The sequence below is a fragment of the Erythrolamprus reginae genome, chromosome 11, assembly GCF_031021105.1.
Source record: "Erythrolamprus reginae isolate rEryReg1 chromosome 11, rEryReg1.hap1, whole genome shotgun sequence".
NCBI lineage: Eukaryota > Metazoa > Chordata > Lepidosauria > Squamata > Dipsadidae > Erythrolamprus > Erythrolamprus reginae.
This window is the reverse complement of record NC_091960.1, coordinates 38169307-38192329: the sequence shown is the minus strand read 5'-3', so window position 1 is coordinate 38192329 and position 23023 is coordinate 38169307. Positions and strand designations below refer to the sequence as shown.

At 52.7% G+C, this 23023-nt stretch overlaps 1 protein-coding gene and 1 non-coding gene across 10 annotated transcripts; both read left to right on the top strand.

Annotated features, from left to right (window-relative positions):
* Window positions 1-853: 853 nt before the first annotated feature.
* PABPC4 (poly(A) binding protein cytoplasmic 4) lies at window positions 854-22390 on the top strand. 9 transcript variants are annotated; one of them, XM_070763881.1, is made up of 15 exons: window positions 854-1150; window positions 4366-4559; window positions 5157-5272; window positions 5651-5790; window positions 7615-7709; window positions 9380-9517; window positions 10932-11027; window positions 12359-12631; window positions 13779-13866; window positions 14034-14144; window positions 15031-15158; window positions 15660-15753; window positions 16453-16583; window positions 16808-16907; window positions 17273-17503. In XM_070763881.1, the coding sequence occupies exons 1-14, from the start codon at window positions 940-942 to the stop codon at window positions 16892-16894; spliced, it is 1902 nt and encodes a 633-aa protein (XP_070619982.1). In that variant the 5' UTR covers window positions 854-939; the 3' UTR covers window positions 16895-16907; window positions 17273-17503. The 9 variants fall into 9 exon arrangements, 4 of the variants coding, with proteins under 4 accessions (XP_070619982.1, XP_070619983.1, XP_070619984.1 ...); XR_011560263.1 differs by having other exon boundaries at window positions 872-1150; window positions 12342-12631; window positions 15687-15753; XR_011560262.1 differs by having other exon boundaries at window positions 872-1150; window positions 12342-12631.
* LOC139174575 (small nucleolar RNA SNORA55) lies at window positions 10458-10585 on the top strand. The gene has a single exon (XR_011560384.1). It is a non-coding gene; the product is annotated as a small nucleolar RNA SNORA55 (small nucleolar RNA).
* Window positions 22391-23023: the final 633 nt, after the last annotated feature.

Sequence of the window (23023 nt, the reverse complement as noted above, 5' to 3'; positions counted from 1 at the left end):
AGAACCCTCTGAAGACCTGGACCTGCTCTGCAGTTTCAGGGAGAGAGAAAGAAAAAGATGAGCGGGTGCTGGACAAAAGGTGCAGAGGCCTGTGGGTGAAGGAGGCTGCCATGACATACATCCGGGGAGGCCAAAACGGGCATGGACAATGAATGCTGCTTGTTACGGCCTCCGCGGCAGCTGGAAGGTGGGAGGTATTTCGGCCCAGCTCCCTCCTGGACTAGTCGCCATTCAACATGGGCCGGGCAGATGCGCTGGGAGGAGGAGGTGGACCTCCTGGTTGGGGTTCAAAGCTGGATGCAGTATTGTCTGGACACTGGTCTTGCTAAAGTTTTATGAAGAGGTCACTTCACGTGGCCTTGACTCTACGCCTGTTTGTGCAACCAAGGATCGCTATTAGCCTTTTGGGCTGCTCTCGCACACGTTTCCCAAGTTCCCTCTGAGTTTGTTAAAATCAGGTCCTTCTTACCTAAATTCCTGCAATGTCACCTCCGGCGGCAGCCCCTCGGTTCCCCCTCTGCCTTTGGGACGACACAGCTGTCACCTAAGCGGGTCAGGAGAGTTGGTCTCCCAGTTGCTATCAGGGCAGTTAAAGTCCCCATTGATGCCGCCATGGTCAAGCCGCAGCCCCCCCCCCCCCGCCCCGGCCTTCTGCTCCAGGACAGCCGCTCAATCCAAGGGGCGAAGCAAAGCGAGGGCCCCAAAAGCCCCAGAGGCCTCGCAAGGCCCCTGCAGTCCCCGGCCTCCGCCACCAGGGGCGCTGCTGGTGCTGCTGGTGCGGGCGCGGGGAGGCCTGTGCGCGGCCTCCGCGGGGCGCTCTGGGCCGCAGCTCGGCGGGGGCGGAAGGGGGCGGGCGGAAGGAGGGCGGGGAGGAGCCGGCGGGAGGAAGAGGCCCCGAGGCCTTGGCCGCGTGCGCACGGGCTCCCCGAGGCCGCCCCGATGAACGCCGCCGCCTCCGCCGCCCCGGGCGGGAGCAGCTACCCGATGGCGTCGCTGTACGTGGGGGACCTGCACGCCGAGGTGACGGAGGCGCTGCTCTACGAGAAGTTCAGCCCCGCCGGGCCCGTGCTCTCCATCCGCGTCTGCCGGGACATGATCACGCGGCGCTCGCTCGGCTACGCCTACGTCAACTTCCAGCAGCCCAGAGACGGTGAGCGGCCCCCGCGCAGCCCCCGCTGCTCTCCCTGGGGATCGGGGCCCTTCGGGGACAGCCTGGCCGCCGCTGCTCTGCTGGGCCTGAGGCCTGGGGGAGCCCTGGGGCGCTGGCCCGGGGACGGTGCAGGGAACGCGGGGCCCCCAGGCGGGCAGGCGGCCTTCTTCCGTTGGGCTGGGGAATGGCCTTCCACCCCCAGCCCCGGTGCTTTATCGGCCTGCGGCCCCACCGAGGATTCCCCCCCTGGGGAGCTGCAGCCTGTCGGCGGGGCCTTCTTGGTGGCGAGTCCTCCTCCCTCCTCCCCATGGTCTGAGCTCCGGAGCTGAAGGGGCTGCTTTCTAGAGAAAGGGCTTTGCACGAGGGGTGGTGGTGGTGCAGATTGGAACTTTGTGCCCAATGGTGAGTTTCCGATGAGAGGTCGATCCCGACTCCAAAAAGGATGGTGGCCCAGTGTCATGAAAGGCGCAACATCAATAGACAATGTCCTGTTGGACCCTCTCCAAGCTCAACCTCTAAAGAAGCTGAGATTCAGGTCGTGCATGGAACTGAGTTACAGTGTGGGAGAGGCTGCTTTTCTTTCCGCATAGCACTTTGTGTGAATCCTGCCAATGTAGCGTGTAAACTGTGGTTTATAGCTTCCCTTCCGTTATTATCCTTCCCATATGACCATGTAAGGTGCGTTGTGTGGAAATTCAAAAGATTGTGTCCTAGCTAATTCTACTCAGCCTTGAAATGGCCTTAAATTAGCCACGTCACCCATCAGGGACATGAATGGATCAATACATAATTTTTTGTTCCACCTTAGTAATATGACTTAGAGGACACTTGCAGACTGCTGAAAGGTGGCAATAAATTACTTCGTAGATGTCATAGAGGTCTGGAATCAACACTGATAAGATAATACACCTGTGAGGTGGGATAGAAATTTTATACATGCACCCATTATCAGCAAACCTAATTTCTGACCGTGTTTCATAAAGGTGGAACATTTCACAATACTTAATGACCTCTGCCATATCGGTCCCACTGCTCAAACCAAGACCATCTTCATTGTAGTAGCTTTTATTAGCAGGTAGCTATGGGCGTTGGGGAAAGGTCTGCAGGTGAAGACCCCCCAAATTCTCTCCTATTACAGTACTTGCTTCTTCTTCAAACTGCCTTTCTCCTTCGTCTCTGTCTGCAACTCCCCTTCCTGCTATAAATAAATGTTGCCTAATTTAACTAGCTGACTGAAGTGCCACTTGAAATGGATGCGGCTTTGGATGAAGAAAGACCACTGGGCCTTGGAGGTCATCTAGTCTATCAAGCTCATGTCGTCACAGCGGCATCCTGTGACGTATTGAGACTCCCCCCCCTTTGTTAAACCAGGTGTGGGCGTGGCCCATCCGGACTTCATGCCGGGAGTTTGACAGCTCTGTCCTGGTCCAACCCCCAACTCAAGCAGGGGACCCTCTACCAGGGTTTGTGAACCTTTTGGCAGCATGCGCAGGTGAGCGCCAGAAACCGGAAGAGCACATGCGTGCGATGGGAAGCTGACCTTCCAGTTTCTGGGGTGCACATGCCTCCTCGCTTTCAGACTCGGCTGCACAGGCGGCTGGCGGACCAGAACCCGGAAGAGCAACGGGTGTCAGATCAGGGGTCTCGGAGAGACGGCTCTGTTTGCCACTTCGGGCATGCGTTGTGCCACAGAGGTGGTCTGCTAAGGTGGAGCGGTAATGTGTGCTCACCCCCGTGGCTCTGAGTGCTAGCGGAGTCCAGCGCAATTCTGCTACTGTGTGCAAAAGCAAAATACCGCGCCAAAACCCGGGCGCACCTGCGTCTCCGTGCGTGATTCTGCTACCTGCCCAGGTGCAGTAGTGTAATTGCGCTGGACTCCGCCAGCACTCAGTGCCACGGGGGGGGGGGCGCACACTTCCCCCTTAGCGGCCCCCGTCTGGTTCACCCTCATTGCGCTAGACCCGGCGGCCACCACCCTTGCTAGTCTTTCTGAATGGTCAAGGCCGACCTGAGTGATAGAGGCCGGCCTCTGAGTCCGCGTCTTTCACAATCTGAGGCAGCTCTTGGCTTGACTCCCAAGCTTCTGAGTTTTATGAACCGGATCCGTTTCACGCACATGGCGCCACCTTTAATGTGCTGCTGAGTATAAAAATAGCCTCCTGGGGGATGAGTGGTGTGTCTCGGTGTCTTGGTTGCAGAAGGCCCAGAAAGCGAGACCCTTGCCTGGAGCTGGCCTGGCTGCGGGGGAGGGGACGTCTTGCAAAGGACAGGAAGAGCGTTGAGCGTGGACTTACAACGTGCTCAGAATCGCCCACGTCAGACGCTGTGATTCTGTGTAAAACCCCTCCCCCCGCTCCAGATATACCACTGAGGGCATTTAAAACCATTCAGAAATGCTCAGGCTCCATCCCCCACGGCTAGCAGTCATCCTGACCCAAGTACCCAGGGCTCGGTGGCCTTTATTGGGCTCTGCCACTCAGTCTGGGTATGGTTTAGCCAAGATGCCTCCTTCCCCAACTCCCCAGACTTGAGCCAGCCCACCCGGCAGTGACCTAAGACTAGATTCCTTGCCCCCCTGCCACCAACTGGCGTGGGCCCTGGGGAGGGGGAACACACACACCCCCCCCCGCACTCCCAACTGCCAAGGTGACCCATTGCCAGTGGCCGAGACGGTGGCTGAGAGTCGGGAGGGGCCAGGGGGGGCGCATTGCTCCTATCCAGAGCCTGCTACACAGGATATGGACAACTACAACCAAGGCTTTCTGTGTCTTGGTCCAGCTCTGCTTTTCCCAGGACCCTTTGGAACTGTGAGCTGTGACCTCCTCAGTGACCAAGAAGGGGAAGTTGGAGCGGTGATAAAAACGATCCAATTCTCCTGGACCCACCGAGGCCAAGGCCCGTTTTTCTCTAGGGCTTTGCCTGCATCGCCCAGGCAGGGCAGAACCTCCATGGAATGGATCATGCGCGTGTTAGATGTTATAAGGTGACTTGCTAGCCTCAGCTCCCCAGGCTACAGGTTCATAACGCACTGATGGCATTGTGCATGGCTGTACATGCATGTGCCTCCCGATAGATAGGCCACGTACCTCCCAGGCTCCAGGTGGTCCTGAGGACATGCTCCCTAACTCTGCCAGGTGAACAAGGAGCAGGTGTTGTTGAGAGGTGAATTCCCGGTGATAAACCTTCCCTCCCCTTCCTGGCTCTTTGTGCTGCAGCCGAGCGAGCGCTGGACACCATGAATTTCGATGTGGTCAAAGGGAAGCCCATACGCATCATGTGGTCTCAGCGGGACCCCTCTCTGAGGAAGTCGGGCGTGGGGAACGTCTTCATTAAGAACCTGGACAAGTCCATAGACAACAAAGCCCTTTACGACACCTTCTCTGCTTTTGGGAACATCCTTTCGTGCAAGGTGAGTCCGATTCCTGAGCTGCAGAGCTGGCCGGGCCTTGTTCCCCAGGTAGCCAAGGGAGACCTGGTTGGTGGCCCCGAGCCCCGAGCGGTGAGTGGGTGGCGTGAGAGAGCCAGGCCAAAGGGATATTTTCTCTCACATGGCGGTGGGGTGTTTTTGGGGGGAGGTTCTATCCAACATTGCACATAACCGCTTGGTGGGTGTTTGCCCTCTGGGGCTGGGGGGCTGGGGGGGAGGCGACGTCTTAAACCACCTGGTTAATCCTTGTTTTAGATCAACATTACGCTGCTTCCTTTGTGGAGCTTCCGGGAGCTTTGCAAAAGGGCTCAGTGACACACGGGGCACTTCTGAACCGTGCAAGTCTGCGGGGGCTGGAGTGGTGGGCGTGGCCAGTGATGAAAGAGGGCGGGGACTGGGGGCTTCTTTCTCTGCAGTGAACTGAGCTGATAACTGGAGCTTTGAAATTGCCCTGAGCACCCACCCACACACCCCGACACTGAACGTCAGTGATTGACAGCTGCGGAATCTGCCCCTTTGTTCTTCCTGGACGAAACTGCCCAGTCCCCGCTGGCTGACCAAGCCCGGTCCCCTCCGCAGGTGGTGTGTGACGAGAAGGGCTCCCGGGGCTTTGCGTTTGTGCACTTTGAGACGCAAGAGGCTGCTGACCGGTCCATTGAGAAGATGAACGGCCTGCTGCTGAACGACCGCAAAGTGTGAGTGTCTCAGCCAGGCGCTGGGACATGTGGTGCATCTGGGTGCTGCCCCACCAGGCTGCTGGTTCTCCTGGCCCCGGCTTTTGCCCTGCTGCCTGTCTCCTCCAGGGCCAGTGGTGAGTGTCCCTGCCCTGGGCTGGGCTGCTTTGCCCTGAGGGCCGGCTCCCCTTGGCCGGCTGCCCCTCTGCTTCAGGACGGAGGGGAGGGGGGGCGCTCCAGCTTGGCCCTCTGCCCGCCCTCCCCTTGCAGCCCCCCCCACCCCGGCTGCTTGCTTTGGCCTTTCTGCCCTGAAGCCTTGCCCCTTTCTCCTGGGGGGGGGAGCAGGGGGGAGACAGGGGCCGAGGATTCATCAGGGCCTGTCAATGTTTTTCCACCCAGATTTGTTGGCCGATTTAAATCCCACAAAGAGCGTGAGGCCGAGTTGGGGGCCAAAGCCAAGGAGTTCACCAACGTCTACATTAAAAACTTTGGAGATGAGATGGATGACGAGAGGCTGACGGAGCTCTTTAGCCACTACGGTGCGTGCGCCCCAGAAAGCGATCTTTCATGAAGGGTGGCTGATCCGATTGGACCCTTCTGCCCTGAAGCCTTGGCCCATTCTCCTGGGGGGGGCAGGGGGAGACAATGATTTGAGCAAAGCATCAGGCATCGCCTTGAAGGGCAGGAGGAAGGCGCAAGGCAGTGGAGCCTGGGCCAAGGACATCTGTGTGACCCCCCTCCTCCCTATCCCTGCAAAGCAGAGAGATTGGAGAGAAAGAGGGGTTCGCCAGAGAGTCTCCCCTTCCCCTCTTTTGTGCCTTGGAAGCAGTGGAGTGTGTTACTCAAGAGATACAGGGAGGGAGGCAGGGAAGAATAGCAAAGGTCTTGATCACCTCCTGGTGCCAGAGCCGACCTCCTCACCTTGCTGCTTTCAGTGTGGGCAAGATAATAAGCAGGAACCAGAGCATTGCAACGGGTTAGGAGGCCAAGCTGAAGGTGTGACATGGAGTTGTCCCCTCTGCCCCCACCTGGGAAGCCCAACCACGGTCCTGTCGCCTTCCGGTTAGTGGCCACTGTGCTTAGCAGCTGAGACCCTCAACTCAGGGCCCCTTTTTCAGTCGGGGGCAACAGAGCAGGAGAGCAGCCCGTGGGGATTCTCATGGATCCTGGTTCTGCCAAAGGGGCTTTTTCAGGAGGCAAGTGGACTCTCTTGTTTTCTCTTCTCACCCCAGAAGCTTCTTCAGCTCTGACTGGATGGTGCAGAGCAGAAGGATTTACATCCCTTGCAGGCAGCTGGTCATTTGCAATTCTCTCAGAGTGGATTCCTTGGAGGCTTTTGGGGTGAAGGCCGATGCAGAGAACGAGTTAAGCGGCTCTGCTTCCTCTCTGCTGCCTGTTGCTTCTTCACAATCTTCTGCCTTTAGTGGACCGACTGTTCCCTGGATTTTTTTTCTTGTTATTTGTTGGAATAAACTTTTTGTTAAATTATCTTTGATTTTTGTTCATCCTGACCCTCTGCTTTCTTGACTTTCATCTTTGAAGATTCTGGCTGTCTGCCTTAGTTGTGTGTCCTCCTCTCTATTTTTTGCACTTGTCCTTTTTGCCTTTCAGATTGTCAGAGGGGCCTTTGTGCAGCCAAGCTGGTTTCTTCTTGGAGTTCTTGTGTATCTTTTACAGTGATATTGTTTTATGATCATATTTTTCAGTGTTTCCCAAGCTTTTTGAGCTGTTTTTCTCTGTAAGACTTTCATCCAAGGAATCTTTCCCAATTTCTCTCGGAGTTGTTAAAATCAGCTCTTTTAAAATCTAGGACTCCAGTATCATTGTGTTCTATTGCTTGTGTTTGCGTTAAGTTGAATCCCAATATGGCCTGGTTACTCTCACCCGAGGTTCCTGAGATTTCAATTCCCTCCAGTTCCCTCCTCTCCCTTTTGGGCAACAAAGTTGGCAGCTCAGGTGGTCAGGAGCCCATTCGGTTTCTCACTTGGGGCCAAATGTTTTCCAAAGGAAAAAAATAAGAAAATCCAATTGCCTCCTGAAAGAGAGAAGACAAGAGAAGAATGACACCACTAAAATACCATTAACAACATGAAACAGTGTAAAGGCAAATAAAGATGAAATCATATCAGACTGTTGCTGGCAAGATTTTAATGGATTCCTCCAGCTTTTAAATAGAATTTGGAGACATTAAGACAGTATCTCATTCTGTTCGGCTTGGAAGCCACTAAGGGGAAAAGGGTCCGTGCGCGGCATCCAGTATCCCAGACAGCCTGCAAGTGGGCCTCCCGATGAGGACAGGTACGGTCTGTTCAGTGATGGTTTCCCTTCTGAAAAGCTCTCCCTGTGATTTCTTCCAACAACAGGCAAGACCCTCAGTGTGAAAGTGATGACGGACCCGGCTGGGAAATCCAAAGGTTTTGGCTTCGTGAGTTTTGAAAAGCACGAAGAGGCCAGCAAGGTAGGAGCCGTGAGGCTTCTCTGTAGACGTTCCGTCTATGGGCCTGCTCTGTTTTTGAACGGAGACATGGAGCTCTGGTGAACGGTGATAGCAATGAAACGAAAGCAAATCCCTTCATTTTGCATTTTCTCTCTGGTGCCTGTTGGTACAAAGCAGGGCTTCTCAATTATTTTGTGCCCCCTCCCCCAAAAGAAGTAAACATTTTGTGCCCCCCCCCCCAAACTCTCTGCTGGGACAATTGTTTGCAATATTTGGCAGGTTTTCGCTGAAAAAAACCCAAGTGGCTGATCAGTGTGATTGGGATGTAATGTGTTTAAGTGACACCTTAATTTATTTGGCTTCATGCTAAAACATCCCCGTCTTTCTTCCTCTTACGTTTGTCTCATCATCTCCGTCTCTCTCCTCCTTTCTTTTCTTCCCTGTTACAGTGATCCCTCGATTTTCGCAATCTCGATTATCGCGAAACGCTATACCACGGTTTTTCAAAAAATATTAATTAAAAAATAGTCCACGGTTTTTTTGCTATACCGCGGTTTTTCCCACCCGATGACGTCACTCTCTTCCTTTCTCATCTTTCTTTCTCTCTCTCTTTCTCTATCTTGCTTCTTCCTCTCTCACACTCTTCCTCCCTCCCTCATCTCTTTCTTTCCTTCTCTCTATCTCTCCCCCTCTTGCTCTCGGGCGGCGGGCGGGCGAGCGGCGAGCGGGCAGCAGCAAGGAGCCGAAGATCGGGGTTTCCCCTTTGCGTGGGCGGCGGGGAAGACCCAGGGAAGGTTTCTTCGGCCGCCCAGCAGCTGATCTGCTCGGCAGCGCTGCTGCAGGAGGACCCGTGTCCGAAAGCCGGTGAGAGGGGTGGATCGGGCGGTCGAGCGGCGGTCGAGCAGCGAGCGGGCAGTAGCGGCGAGGGCGCCGGACGCGCTGGGGGGGCGGGGGCAGCCGACATTCAAAGCAATCTTTGTCGGCTTCCGCACTTTCATCGCTCCCCGGCTCCACCATCTGCGCATGCGCGGCCATGGAAAAAAAGGGCGCGCATGCACAGATGGTGTTTTTACTTCCGCACCATCGGAAAATCGATTATCGCGAGAGGTCTTGGAACGTAACCCTCGCGATAATCGAGGGATCACTGTAAATATTTTCCATGATGTCTCTTAAGGGCTTGTTATCTGCTCTTCATATCTCCTGCTTTTGCTGTCTGCTATTATTCAGTGCAAAGAACCCCCTACTCCCTGCGGCAAGAAAAAGGAAAAAAAAGTCCCATGGGGTCACACACCCGGTCCCCGCATCACTCCACGCCTTCCCGGGGGGCCCTGCCCCATTATTTGAGAAGCACTGGTGTAAAGCAACGGGCAGGTCTGTGGGCAGTGACGGTTCCCCTTGCATTTCCAAAAGGCAGCTGCTCCACCAACCAGCCTCCCTCTCAGTGTCCCATCTGGCAGCCTGGGAAGGGTCCCAGCCTGGCCTTTCAGTGGCTGGATGAGCCCTGGAGGGCCCTGTGGTGCAGAGAAGAACAGGTTTATCCCAGGTCGTGTCAACACTTTGAACCTGCTTCAGTTCTTAGCTTGATTGCGGAGGTTATGAATCCCAAGGTAACATTGGAAAAGGGAATAATAATAATGACCGGCCCCGTGCGTCTCAGGAAAAACTCTTTGCTGCTCTGGATCCTTTCGCAGGCAGTGGGCGAAATGAACGGGAAAGACGTCAACGGGAAAACCCTCTTTGTGGGTCGGGCCCAGAAGAAGGTGGAGCGGCAGGCGGAGCTGAAGCGCAGGTTTGAGCAGCTGAAGCAAGAGAGGATCAGCCGCTATCAGGTATTTTGCCTTGGGGGGGGCGGGGGGGGGGCGGAAAGGACTGCCAAGCTAGGGACAGGACAGGGCACGGATCTGTGTGAACTTTGAGATCCTTTCGGGCTGCCCGAATGCCCTCAGTGTGGGGAGCAGGAGCAGGACCAAGGAATGGCCGTAGTGGGGAGCAGGAGCAGGACCAAGGAATGCCCTCAGTGTGGGGAGCAGGAGCAGGACCAAGGAATGGCCGTAGTGGGGAGCAGGAGCAGGACCAAGGAATGGCCGCAGTGGGGAGGAGGAGCAGGACCAAGGAATGGCCGTAGTGGGGAGCAGGAGCAGGACCAAGGAATGGCCGCAGTGGGGAGCAGGAGCAGGACCAAGGAATGGCCGTAGTGGGGAGCAGGAGCAGGACCAAGGAATGGCCGTAGTGGGGAGCAGGAGCAGGACCAAGGAATGGCCGCAGTGGGGAGCAGGAGCAGGACCAAGGAATGGCCGTAGTGGGGAGCAGGAGCAGGACCAAGGAATGGCCGTAGTGGGGAGCAGGAGCAGGACCAAGGAATGGCCGTAGTGGGGAGCAGGAGCAGGACCAAGGAATGGCCGTAGTGGGGAGCAGGAGCAGGACCAAGGAATGGCTGTAGTGGGGAGCAGGAGCAGGACCAAGGAATGGCCGTAGTGGGGAGCAGGAGCAGGACCAAGGAATGGCTGTAGTGGGGAGCAGGAGCAGGGCCAAGGAATGGCCGCAGTGGGGAGCAGGAGCAGGACCAAGGAATGGCCGCAGTGGGGAGCAGGAGCAGGACCAAGGAATGGCCGTAGTGGGGAGCAGGAGCAGGACCAAGGAATGGCCGTAGTGGGGAGCAGTAGCAGGACCAAGGAATGGCCGCAGTGGGGAGCAGGAGCAGGACCAAGGAATGGCCATAGTGGGGGGGAGCAGGAGCTGGACCAAGGAATGGCCGTAGTGGGGGGAGGTGCACCTGAATCTTTCCTGGCCCTGACCCTGCAGTTCAGGCCTGGGGACAAACGGTGCTACAGAAACGCACAGCAAATCCAGGCAAATTCTCTGACACGGGAACTTGTCTCTACAGCTTTGCAACATTTAGGATTTTCTTTCTGCAAAGGACGTTGCTCCTTTTTTATGTCCAATGAAGGCAGGTGTGACCTTCCCAGAGTAACGTTGCAGGGTCCACTCTGGGTGGGGATTCACACTCTGCTAGAGGAAGAAGGGGTCCAGCGCAAGGCCGAAAGCTTGGGAGGCTTCACCTGGGGTCCCGGTGACTGACCCAGGTCGGATCCTGCCACTTGTGACTCATCCGAGGTCCAGGCTGACCAATTCCAAAGGACGGGGCCATTGATGGCAGGTGTGGAGGTGATTGTGGATAGAAAACGAAACCCTCCCGTTTTGCACCGTTGCCACCTCCTGCTCACGTCTCTGTCCTCTTTTCAGGGAGTGAATCTCTACATCAAGAACCTGGATGACACCATTGATGATGAGAAGCTGAGGAAGGAGTTCTCTCCGTTCGGGTCCATCACAAGCGCTAAGGTAAAAAGGCAGCAGGGAATTGAGCAGATGTCGAGCGAGGGCCCCACAGCTGGACCAAGAGGTGCCTGGACTGCTCTTCAGACTTGCCCATCTGTGTGGGGGGGGGGGCGGGGGGGCTCACTTTTAAGCAGTTTGCCCAAATTAGGCTTTAGAACTATTGTGACAATGAACGGATGAACAGGGGTGGAAAATTGGAATCTTATGTAGAAATGAAGCATCTACGTGGAAATGAGATGTAAAAAAACATAGGAGGGAATTGAGTTCTGCCACCACGGTGAATAAAACAGCTGGGCCCCCAGAGGGAAGAAATTAGGCATTGGAAGAGGGGTCCTCAACTCAAGACTGTCAGGGAGCTTCCTCATGGAGGTTGTGAGTCGTGATGGTTGGGTCGGGTCAGGTGACTAACCCAAATTATTGGCCTTTCTGCAGGGGACATTAAGCAAACCCCGATAGTGACCCAGTGGTTTTGCCCACATGCGCTAACAGTTCGCGTTGTGCCTGGTTTTGCTGAAAATCAGAAGTAGATGCTGGTTTTCAGCAAAGCTGTTGTAAAATGCAGTCGCGTGGCTACAAAGGGCTCTCGGGGCAGCCCAGTCGCCAGCCATCCTAGCTTCCCATCGGGATCACAAGTGGGCCCCAGGTAGGTCTCTTGTAACTTCAAAGGGTCAGTGAGCAACTGTTCATGAAGAGGAGACCACCTGTATTTTAAAATAACTCACATGTGAAATTTCTGCTTTTTAAATTGGAAAAGAAAAATATCTCACTGGGACCAACAGTGTTGTTTTTATTAATTGGATTGTTCATGTTGTTTTACCATTGTTGTTAGCCGCCCCGAGTCTGCGGAGAGGGGCGGCATACAAATCCAATAAATAATAATAATAATAATAATAATAACAACAACAACAACAGTGCCAATTTTTAAAAGAGAACTTGGGAAATGGATCCATCCCTAACTTTGAAAGAAACCATCTTCAATGTATTGAGGGGGAAGTCCTGCCAATTAAGAACCGGCCTTGCAGGCAGCCTCCTGGGCAGTGAACCAGGCGCTTGGGGAAAGGGAGGCCACCCGGTGTCCCAGGGCTGATCAGGGCCCAGGCCCTTCCCGTGTCTGGCCAAGGGAGGGGGAGGAGCGCTGGGCGGACCTGGGAAATGCAAAAGCTGCTTTGGGGTTGCTCAGCGCTGCTGTTGGAGGTTGTGCAAGAGGGGCCAACTCTGGGAAGACCATGCTGGGGTGTTTCTCTCCCTGCAGTGTTTCCCCGGGCGAGGCAAGCAGCGTCAGCATGGAGGACTAAGACCTGCCCGCCCGTTTCTCAGTCCCTGCCTTTCACCAGGTGATGCTGGAAGACGGTCGGAGCAGAGGCTTTGGCTTCGTCTGCTTCTCCTCCCCAGAAGAAGCCACCAAAGCCGTCACCGAGATGAACGGGCGCATCGTGGGCTCCAAGCCGCTGTACGTGGCCTTGGCCCAGAGGAAGGAGGAGCGCAAGGCCCACCTCACCAACCAGTACCTGCAGCGCATCGCTGGCATGAGAGCTCTGCCGGCAAACACCATGGTTAGCCAGTTCCAGCCGGCGTCCGGAGGGTATTTCATGCCGGCTGTGCCCCAGGTGAGTTCTTTGGGGGGGGGTGTCTCCGAGGTGCCCCCCAAACCCTTATGCCAAAGCCTTCTACCTCTGTTTCCCACAAGGGCTCAGATCCCTGGGGCCCTCGTAGCTTTCTTTTTCACAAGGTGGATCTGCTGCCGGAATCCACTTGATTCATTGGACCAGTTGCAGGCAGGTTTCAGTGTTATGGTTCTGGCACAGCCGGAGTCAGAGACACTGGCAGCCGTTGTTTTGTGTACACTGTTCAAACAATAAAGGGAACACTCACATAACACAATGTCACTCCAAGTACGTCAGTCTTCTGTGGAATCCAACTGTCCCCTTAGGAAGCAACACTGATTGACAGTCAGTTTCACCTGCTGTTGTGCACCTCCAACTTTGTGCAGAACAAAGGATTCAGTGAGAATATGTCATTCATTCAGATCTAGGATGGGTTCTTTGAGGGCTCCCTTTGTTTATTTTGAGCAGTGTATATTTATAATAAATAAGCATCATCGGGTAAATCAAGGCAGCAGGGACACCGAGGGGTAAACCACAGAGGAAAAAGGCTGGAAAGAAGGGGGGGGGGGAAAGACTCCTTTACATTTACAGCAACCAGTGGTCAGCTCTCTTTAGCCAATGGGCCACAGCTGGGTCTCCTTACTCATTGTTCAACCCTGCACTGCTCCATAGCTTGAGGGAATTCTGAACAGGAAGTGAACAGGGGGAATGCCTGGCTGGAATACGTGGTTAATGGGAAATAAAGGCCTGGTGCATTTATGAGTAGGGGGTCCTTGAAATGACAACCGTTCCGTGTCCACACCCACTTCCAGAATGACTTCAAAGGCCTGCCATCAAAACGCAACACCATTTAATAAGCTGAATTCTCCTCCAAATTGGATCCACGGACCAGTGCTTTGGAAAAGGCCTTGGACTCCTTCCACGGCCTGTTGCTTCCAGTCTAGGGTGCAAAAGCTGCGATTATATTTGAAATAGCAGCCTTGGTGGTTTAGCAGGCTTAAAAAACTGAAGCCAGGGATGGCGGGGTCAGGGTTCGATATACAATGCAGCCCTTGCCTCCTTCCCCCCTGGGATTAAGGCCGTGGTGTTGTAAGAGGGCAATGGAACACGTGGCAGGGCTGATTCTGTTGTGGCCCCTTCTTCTTCCCAGGCTCCAAACAGGCCCACCTACTATGCCCCTAACCAGATGACCCAGATGAGACCCAGTCCTCGCTGGCAGCCAGGCGGAAGGCCCCAAGGTACGTGGGGAAGGGCAGTTTGCCCCCAGAAGCCCTACAAGAGGGCAGCTAAGGAGGTTTGCTGGGGAGGGGAGGTCTCACACACGCCCCCCCCTCCAGTTTGAACTCTCTTAGTAACCTGCCTTCTCCTCCTCTCCTCCCACCCCGTTTCTTCAAAACCGAACTAGGCTTCCAAGGGATGCCCAACAGCATGCGCCAGTCTGGGCCACGGCCATCACTGCGGCACTTGGCTCCCGCCAATACTGCCCGTGGGCTGCCTGGGGCTCCCCAGAGGATGGGTAAGCACTTTGCCCCGAGGTGTTCCTATGGGGCCTTTTCATTTATTCATTAAACAAATCTATATTTATGATTTTTAGGTCTGGACAGTCTTGCAGTCCTTCCTCTTGACTGTGTGAAGGAGTGTGCAGAGTGACCCCTGATGCCCAGGCGCAAAGGAAACGGGATCCCAGCAGATGTCCAGCAGGTGGTCAGGACAGAGGAGCAATGGTTCAGTCGTATATTTGCTAAAGTAAATACCACTTTATATGCTTTAATGTTTCTGGTTTGTATGACTGAACCATGGCTCCTCTCTCCTGACCACCTGCTGGACATCTGCTGGGATCCCACGTTTCCTTTGCGCCTGGGCATCCTTGGTAACTCAGGGGTCACTCTGCACACGCCTACTAACAGACTAACTGGGGGTGAGGGTTAAGGTGGACGGATCCTTCTGGTAGTAAATGTGGCCTTTGCCACAAATCTTTTAAATTAAAGAATGAATGAAAAATGCAGTTGACCAAGCCGGAGTCCCTGGGGCTGCAGCTTCCACAATTCCCAACCGATTCTGCTAATATGGTGGTTGGGAACCTGAGTTGCTTGTGTATGGGGGATATTTAGTGAAATAATTAGGGATATTTTCCCAAAATATTTTGGGAAGGTGTTAAATTGTTGAAGAAGGTTGCCATATTGTAGCAGAAGCTTTTTGATTCAGCCAATATATCAGTAAGGGAAATAATAGATTGGAATTCAAATAAACTGCTAATATGGGTTTAACACATGCTTACATAAAATAAAATATTTGCCTGGGGTTCCTCAAACGAGATGAATGCAAAGGTGGATGATTGCTAGTGAAGTTAAACGTCTCTGATGATAAACCTCTGACCCTCCACAATTTCTCTGCATAAACAGGTGTTGCTGCTACAGCTCCCAATGTGGCTCCTCGGCCACCTGTGGCCCCCCAAGCTCCCAGAGCTGTTCCGCCCTACAAATACGCGGCAGGCCCCCACAGCCCCCACCCGGCAGTGCAGCCGATACAGGTGAGGCAAAGCCTCGGCAGAGCCCTGGCAGGTCGGGTGCCTGGTTCCAACTCACAGCAGCCCCGGCCAAGAGTTTGGGTTTTACACAGAGGCTGGAGTGACCTTTCATTCTCCTACATTAATACTAAAAAAGCAGGTTCCCCCCCCCCTCCACTCTGAAAACGCAGTGGTTTCCTGAGCTCCAACTTAGTGCGCTTCCTCACCTACAAAGCCGTCGTTCTGTTCCTTGCAATGTGCGGTGACTCTGGTGCTGCTGTGCACACAGCTGTGTCCTGACAGATGTGAACCACTGGGCTTTGCCCCTAGTAAGCCAAGGAATCACTTCATGCACAACATGGCCCAGCTGAAGGAGGGGGCTCTTCCTGACTTTGTTGAGGAGATGGTGTCCCCCCCCCTTGAGCGCTTTATGTTTCTTCTAAATTGGTTAGAATGGCTTCCGCGACCTCTTTGCGGGCTGTGCTAATGGCAAACACCCCCCCACCCCCTGGTGTGTTGTCACAGGCCCCGCAACCTGCTGTTCATGTACAGGGACAAGAGCCTTTGACGGCCTCCATGCTGGCTGCTGCACCCCCCCAGGAGCAAAAGCAAATGCTGGGTGAGCCAGTCCCCCACCTCTCCCCCGTGGGGGTCTTGAATGGGCAGGGATGGCAAACCTTTTTTTTCCTTGGGTGCCGAAAGCATGTATGCATGTGCTATTGTACATGCGCGAGTGCCCACACCCATAATTCAATGCCTGGGGAGGGTGAAAATGGCCTCCCCCGCCCCTCCCAACGTCCTCTGGAGGCCTGAAACAGCCCGTTTCCTAACCTCTGGTGGGCCCGGCTGGCCAGATATTAGCCCTCTAGAGGCTTCTTTCCCCCATCCCCTGGAGACTCTCCAGAAGTCGAAAACGCCCTCCCAGCGCCTCAGGGCCAGCCGAAAACCAGCTGGGCGGCACACCCACATGCCCCTTGGAGCTGAGCTCGGCCAACGGCTTGCGTGGCGGCTGAGAGGGTTCCGCCTGTGGCACTCGTGCCATAGGTTCGCCATCAGTGATCTAGAGGGTTTTAAGCGTCTGCACGGCTCTTCTGCCCTCGCCATAGGTGCAGCATGGTTACGGGTGGGGGGCAAGTGCAGGAATCCTGACCCCGGGCCTCCCCTGGGCAACGGCACTGATTCTGGGCCGGTTCTTCCACAGTGGCAGCAGACACTTCCTGTGATCCCCTGGCTCAAAACACACGGCTGTGAGAGGCCCTCGGGGGGCCCTCTGCGAAATATAACGGCCACGAACTTCTTCTGACTTTTGCTTCTCCAGGAGAACGTCTCTTCCCACTGATCCAGGCGATGCACCTCAGCCTGGCCGGGAAGATCACCGGGATGCTGCTGGAGATCGACAACTCGGAGCTGCTCCACATGCTGGAGTCGCCGGAATCCCTCCGTTCCAAGGTCAGCACGAGTGGCCCCCAACCCTGGGCCAGGCACACCGGCTGCTTTCTATTTCTGCTGCCTCGTGGGAGGGAGGGAGGGCCGGCCACAGAGCCCTTCTGACCTCATGCGCAGCTTCTTCAGGGAACAGGAAGCACTGCTCCTACTTTATTGAATTATCCAGCCACATTGGCACACTGGGTACACACACAAGGGGCAAAGTAGCTGCAATTTCTCCGTCCCAGGTGGAGGAGGCGGTGGCAGTGCTGCAGGCTCACCAGGCAAAGAAGGAAGCTGCCCAAAAGGTCAGCATCGTTCCTGCTACCTCGTAAACCAAGGATGCTGGTAAGTCCCGAGTCCTGGTCCATGACTCTGCTTTCTTAGCCGGTCAGTGGTCCATTGTGTGGGAAAGCAGCAGCATCGAGAGAGCAAATATGGTTTCATTTCTGAATATTTTCCTACACTTTCTGCTCATGAAAATGAGGGGGGGCTGTTCCTCCAAATACATTGTTTGTCAGAACAGACTTCTGCCATTTAAGAAAACGTCACAAAGAACCTCCAATGATTTAAATAATTATTCAAAATTTAGAATTTTCCTGTATTCAAATCCATTAGCCAGGATAAATCCATAGAATCGAACAGAGTTCTCCCCAAACTCGGATGCCGCCTCCCTCTGTCTCCAGCATCTAAAGTCTCCTTTCTCTTCCTAGGTCTTGTAAGGTCTCTGAAGAAATCATTTCATGCTGCACATCGCAACAATTTTCAGTGTGTAAATCTCTTAATATGCCTTATTTAAAGATACTAAAAAATTTCATTTGCACGGATTCATTCTCCTGGCCAAGAGGTGGACATCTTCTTTTTCCATGTGGGATAGTGACATTTTTGGACTCTGGTTTTAATCAGACAATCCCGAAGTCAACTAATAAAAGTATTTTATGAAATTGCTGCCTTTCCATGTGCAGTCCTTGAGGGGTTCTGATGCGGCACCATTGGACTGAATTGAAACTTTTCCAGAGCCCTTCTTGTTGGGACACTAGAGCAACTCCAGGAAGAGGTCGACCATTCAGGTAACTTGACCTGGGAGTCGTAATCTCTGAGTAGCACAACTCTCTGGAGAGTCAACCACCGCAGTTACAGATTCTCCAGCAAGCGCTTCCTGGTCACAGCTTCACGCCACCTTCAGCTGTGTGAGGCAAGTGTAAAAATACTCCAGTGTTATTTGCCCTACATTTCAGGAAACACACTGATTGGCACACAAATCCTTTGAGCATATCCAAGATCTTGGATGCAAACAAAATCTGAAGACAACCCTGAGTGACAAATAAATACAATAATGTCCTGATTTTGTAATTTCTCAACTTTTCCCCCCAATTGTTGTGCAATCATCTGACAAAAAAGCTTTGTAAATCTCTTTATTGAAGTAAAGTGAAGTTCAGTACAGAAAAAAATAGGTCGGATAAAAGGCTTCAATAATCTTGCGTCTCGTCTGCTGCCCGAAGGTGTGGTCCACTCGCAGCAGCAGCAGCAGCAGGGGCCGGGAGGCTTCCGTCTCTGAGAGGCCTCGGCCTCTACCGCTGTTTTGCCTGGGGCCACGTCCTGGGGCAGCCAAGGCCAATTAAGATGGAATCTGAGCTTCGGGGTAATTTGCATACTCCTGGTGCATGCTGGGAAGAAGCTAAAAGCTCACCGCGAGGCAAAAGAACACCGGGTTTGCTGACCAGGGAAGCAGAGGAAATCACCAACCCAGCAACAAGAGCAGACATGTCACCTCTGCACTCTCCCGCACCCACCCTGCAACCTACCACACACATAAAGAACAACACAGAGAGTGAGAGAGAAGATACACCAACCATGCACACAGAAGTCACTCCCCGAACAAGCATAGATGAAGACGGAACTGAATCCATGGTGTGCTGCAGTTTGTGCTCCATGTACTCACTCCTCCCCTCGAACCTCCAAAACTTTACCTGCAACAAATGCAAACTCATCCAGCTACTTGAGGAAAAAATCGAAAACCTAGAGAAAAACCTAACAACCCTGAAGCACCAACATCACAATGAGAAAATCCATCAGACTCCCAACAAAACCAACACCCCAGAGGAGCTAAGCCGAATCCACGCCCCAGAAGCAGTAAATAGCTGGACACACATCACCCTAAGACGAAAAAACAAGCCTCCACCAACTCCAACCCTCCTCCTCCCAACCCCACTGCCTACAAGCAACAAATATTCAGTACTCTCGGAACAAAAAAACCTGCAAACATCTGACAAAGAACCAAGCACAACACAACTCCACCAAAAGCCTCAACAACAGAAGCTAACCTCCCTCACCCCAAGCCAGCCAAAAAGAAAAGGAGAGTACTGGTAATTGGAGACTCAATCCTCAGGGGAACTGAGCCTCCCATCTGCATACCAGACAACCAATCTAGAGAGGTGTGCTGCTTCCCTGGAGCTAAAATCTCTGACATAACTGAAAACCTCACCAAAATACTCAAACCCACGGACTACTACCCACTATTGGTGATTCATGCGGGAATCAACGACACAGGGAAAGACATGAAACAAATTATGAAAGACTATGACCACTTGGGCAACACAATCAGAAAAACAGGTGCTCAGGTTGTTTTTTCCTCCATCCTCCCCACTAGAGGACGACACCCCGCCAGAGAACGCAAAATCCCGCAGATAAATCACTGGCTTAAAGGATGGTGTCGCCATAAGAACTTCGGCTTGCTCGACCATGGCCTGCACTATCTCCAAGAAGGGCTTCTAGCAAGCAACGGGCTACACCTCACTAGAGCGGGGAAGAACCTCCTAGGCAACCCACTAGCCCAACTCATCAGGAGGGCTTTAAACTAGCTCTGAGAGGGGAGGGTGACCAAACTATACGACAAAACACTGAACAAAACAAGGAAGGGGAACGGGACAAGCCTACAAACAAACCTGAGATTAAAAAATTTCTACCTGCAAACAAACACAAACATCTAAAATGCCTGTACACGAACGCACAAAGCTTGGGAAACAAACAGGACGAACTGGAATTATTAATACACGAGGGCCAATATGATCTAATTGGAATCACAGAAACCTGGTGGGACGAAACACACGCCTGGAACACACAGATAATGGGTTACAACCTCTTCAAGAAGAACAGGTCAAACAAGAAAGGAGGAGGTGTTGCACTATACATCAAAGACCACCACACTGCCACAGAACTACATCCAACCAAAGATGATAACCCCCTAGAAATCATATGGGTCAACATAAAAGAAAAAAAGAGCAACACCACAATTGGAGTATACTACAGACCACCCAATCAAACAGACACAATGGACGACCTCTTCACATGCCAACTAACAGACATATGCAACAAACTCAGCACGACAATAATGGGGGACTTCAACTACCCAGACATCAACTGGAAAACTAACTCAGCACCAAGCGGAAAATCTGCCAAATTTCTTTCCAGTCTAGCTGACAACTTTCTAACCCAAAAAGTTGAAACAGGAACCAGAGGGAATGCTATATTAGACCTAATACTAACAAACAGGGAAGAAACAATAGAGGGAACAGAAGAAGAAGGGAAACTGGGAGAGAGCGACCACGTCATCCTCAAATTCAACATAGTGCAATCACTAGCTACTATACCCAACACCACTACAGTCCCAGACTTCAGAAAAGCGGACTTTAACAAGCTCAGAGCGAACCTTGAACAATGCCCCTGGAACGAACTCTTAGAAGGAAAAACCACTCAGGAAGCCTGGGTGATCCTAAAAAACAGCATCATAGATGCCCAAAACAACGCAATCCCCATGAAAAGGAAAAACAGGAAAACCAAAGCTAAACCTGCATGGCTAAACAAAGCCCTCGCAGATGACATAAAAGGAAAAAAAGCTAAGTACAAACAATGGAAAGAAGGACTCATAACCAAAGCGGAATATCAGCAAACAGCCAGTTCCTGCAAACAAAAAATAAAAACAGCAAAGGCACAATATGAACAACACCTTGCAGCGGAAGTCAAAGACAACAAAAAAAGATTCTTCCAACACATCAACAATAAGAAGAAAATCAAAGAAACAATCGTCACACTAAAAAACGAAGAGGGTAGAGAAATCACAGACAGCAATGACCAAGCACAGCTACTCAACGCCTACTTTGCAACAGTCTTCACACAAAAGGGAACCTCCCTCCAACCAATCTGCAATTTAACTGCAACAAACTGCCCCAGAACCGAACTCAACATAGACAAAAGCACAGTGAGGGACTACCTGAGGGAACTCAACGAATACAAATCACCAGGGCCAGACGGACTTCACCCCAAAGTCCTAAAAGAATTGGCAGACACCATAGCGGAACCACTCCTCCTCATCTACCAAATATCCTGGATCACTGGAGACCTACCGGAAGACTGGAAGCGAGCTGACGTAGTCCCCATCCACAAAAAAGGCAAAAAGACCGACCCAGGTAACTACAGACCAATCAGTCTGACCTCTATACCTGGAAAAATACTGGAGAAAATAACCCAAAAACAACTTATCCACTTCCTAGAAACAAACAAGATCATATCCAATAGCCAGCACGGATTCATCAGAAACAAATCATGCCAAACCAATCTCATATCATTTTTCAACACCATAACCAAGTCAGTTGACCAACGCAACTCAGTGGACCTCATATACTTGGACTTCAGTAAGGCTTTCGATAAAGTCGACCACAATCTCCTAATCCACAAACTAGAAAAAAATGGAGTAGATTACTACACATGTAGATGGATAAACAGTTGGCTGACCAACCGCACCCAACGAGTTGTCCTCAACGGCACCAAATCCACATGGAAAAAAGTAGACAGTGGAGTACCACAGGGCTCTGTCCTGGGTCCTGTACTCTTTAACATCTTCATCAACGACCTGGACGAGGGAATAAAAGGGGAACTAATAAAATTTGCAGATGACACCAAGCTGGCGGGGGTAGCCAACACCCTTGAGGACAGGCTCAGAGTACAAGAAGACCTAGACAGACTATCACAGTGGGCCCATACCAACAAAATGAGGTTCAACACCGACAAATGCAGAGTCCTCCACCTCGGCAAAAAGAACCCTAGACATACATACAGCCTGGGAGATACCCCACTCAGCAGTAGTGACTGCGAAAGAGATCTTGGAGTCTTGGTGGACAATCAACTAAACATGAGTCAGCAATGTGCAGCAGCAGCCAAAAAAGCCAACTCAATCCTAAGCTGCATCAACAGAGGAATACGCTCCAAGACCAGGGAAGTACTAATACCACTCTACTATGCCCTGGTCAGACCCCACCTGGAGTACTGCATCCAATTCTGGTCACCTCACTACAAAAAAGACATCGAAACTCTGGAGAAGGTGCAAAAAAGAGCAACCAAAATGATTAGGGGACTCGAAACCAAGACTTACGAAGAGAGATTGAGAGAACTGGGCATGGACAGCCTAGAAAAAAGAAGGTCTAGAGGAGACATGATAGCAGTTTACAGATACATGAGGGGTTGCCACAGTGAGGAGGGGTCTCTTTATTCCCCAGGGCACCAGAGGGCTGGACGAGGAACAATGGTTGGAAGCTGACCAAGGAGAGATTCAACCTGGAAATAAGGAAGAACTTCCTGACGGTCAGAGCGATCAACCAATGGAACTGCCTGCCAGGGGAGGTGGTGAACTCCCCAACTCTGGACACCTTCAAGAGGAGATTGGACTTCCATTTGGCTGGGGCGCTGTAGGGTTTCCTGCTCAGGCAGGGGGTTGGACTCGATGACCTAACGGTCCCTTTCAACTCTATTAATAAATAAATAAATAAATAAAGACCTGAACCTATGGGAGACTTACTCCCAATTTCCCCATTTCTTTTGTGTTGGCTTCTAAATGAGAAAGGAAGGTTCTAGGCTCTCCCTCACGACCTGGGCTAAAGTGCTCTCTGTGCCAGTCCTGAAACCTGCAGAAAATTGTACCTGGGTTACATTCATTCTGCGCGCATGCTACTTATGTGCTTCACAAGCTGCGATTATAAGCAGTAACCGTGTTAAAAAGTTGGGCCTTGTAATGGCGCCCATCCTGCCACAGAGGACCGGCAGATTGTGCTGCCCTGTTTGGGTAAAAATGTACCAGTCTGGTCTGTCAACTGGAGGGGGGGGTGGCTCAGGGGGGAGACGTGTGCGTCCTCCCCCCCCCGGGGGGCTCTGGATGCTGGCCGAGTCCAGTGCAATTCCGCTACCACACCTGGACAGTGTCTGGGCGCCATTTTGCTCCCTGTCCAGGTGCGGCGGCGTAATTGCGCTGGACTCTGCCAGCACCCAGAGTCTCCGGGGGCCAACACACCTCCCCGCTCCCCCTTAGCGCCCCCCCCGGGGGCTTTTGTGTGGATTCCTATCAGGGAAGCAGCTTGGGCTCAGTTCCAGCCAGGTGTCAACCCCCCCGCCCCCCCTCTTGATTCTGTGTCTAC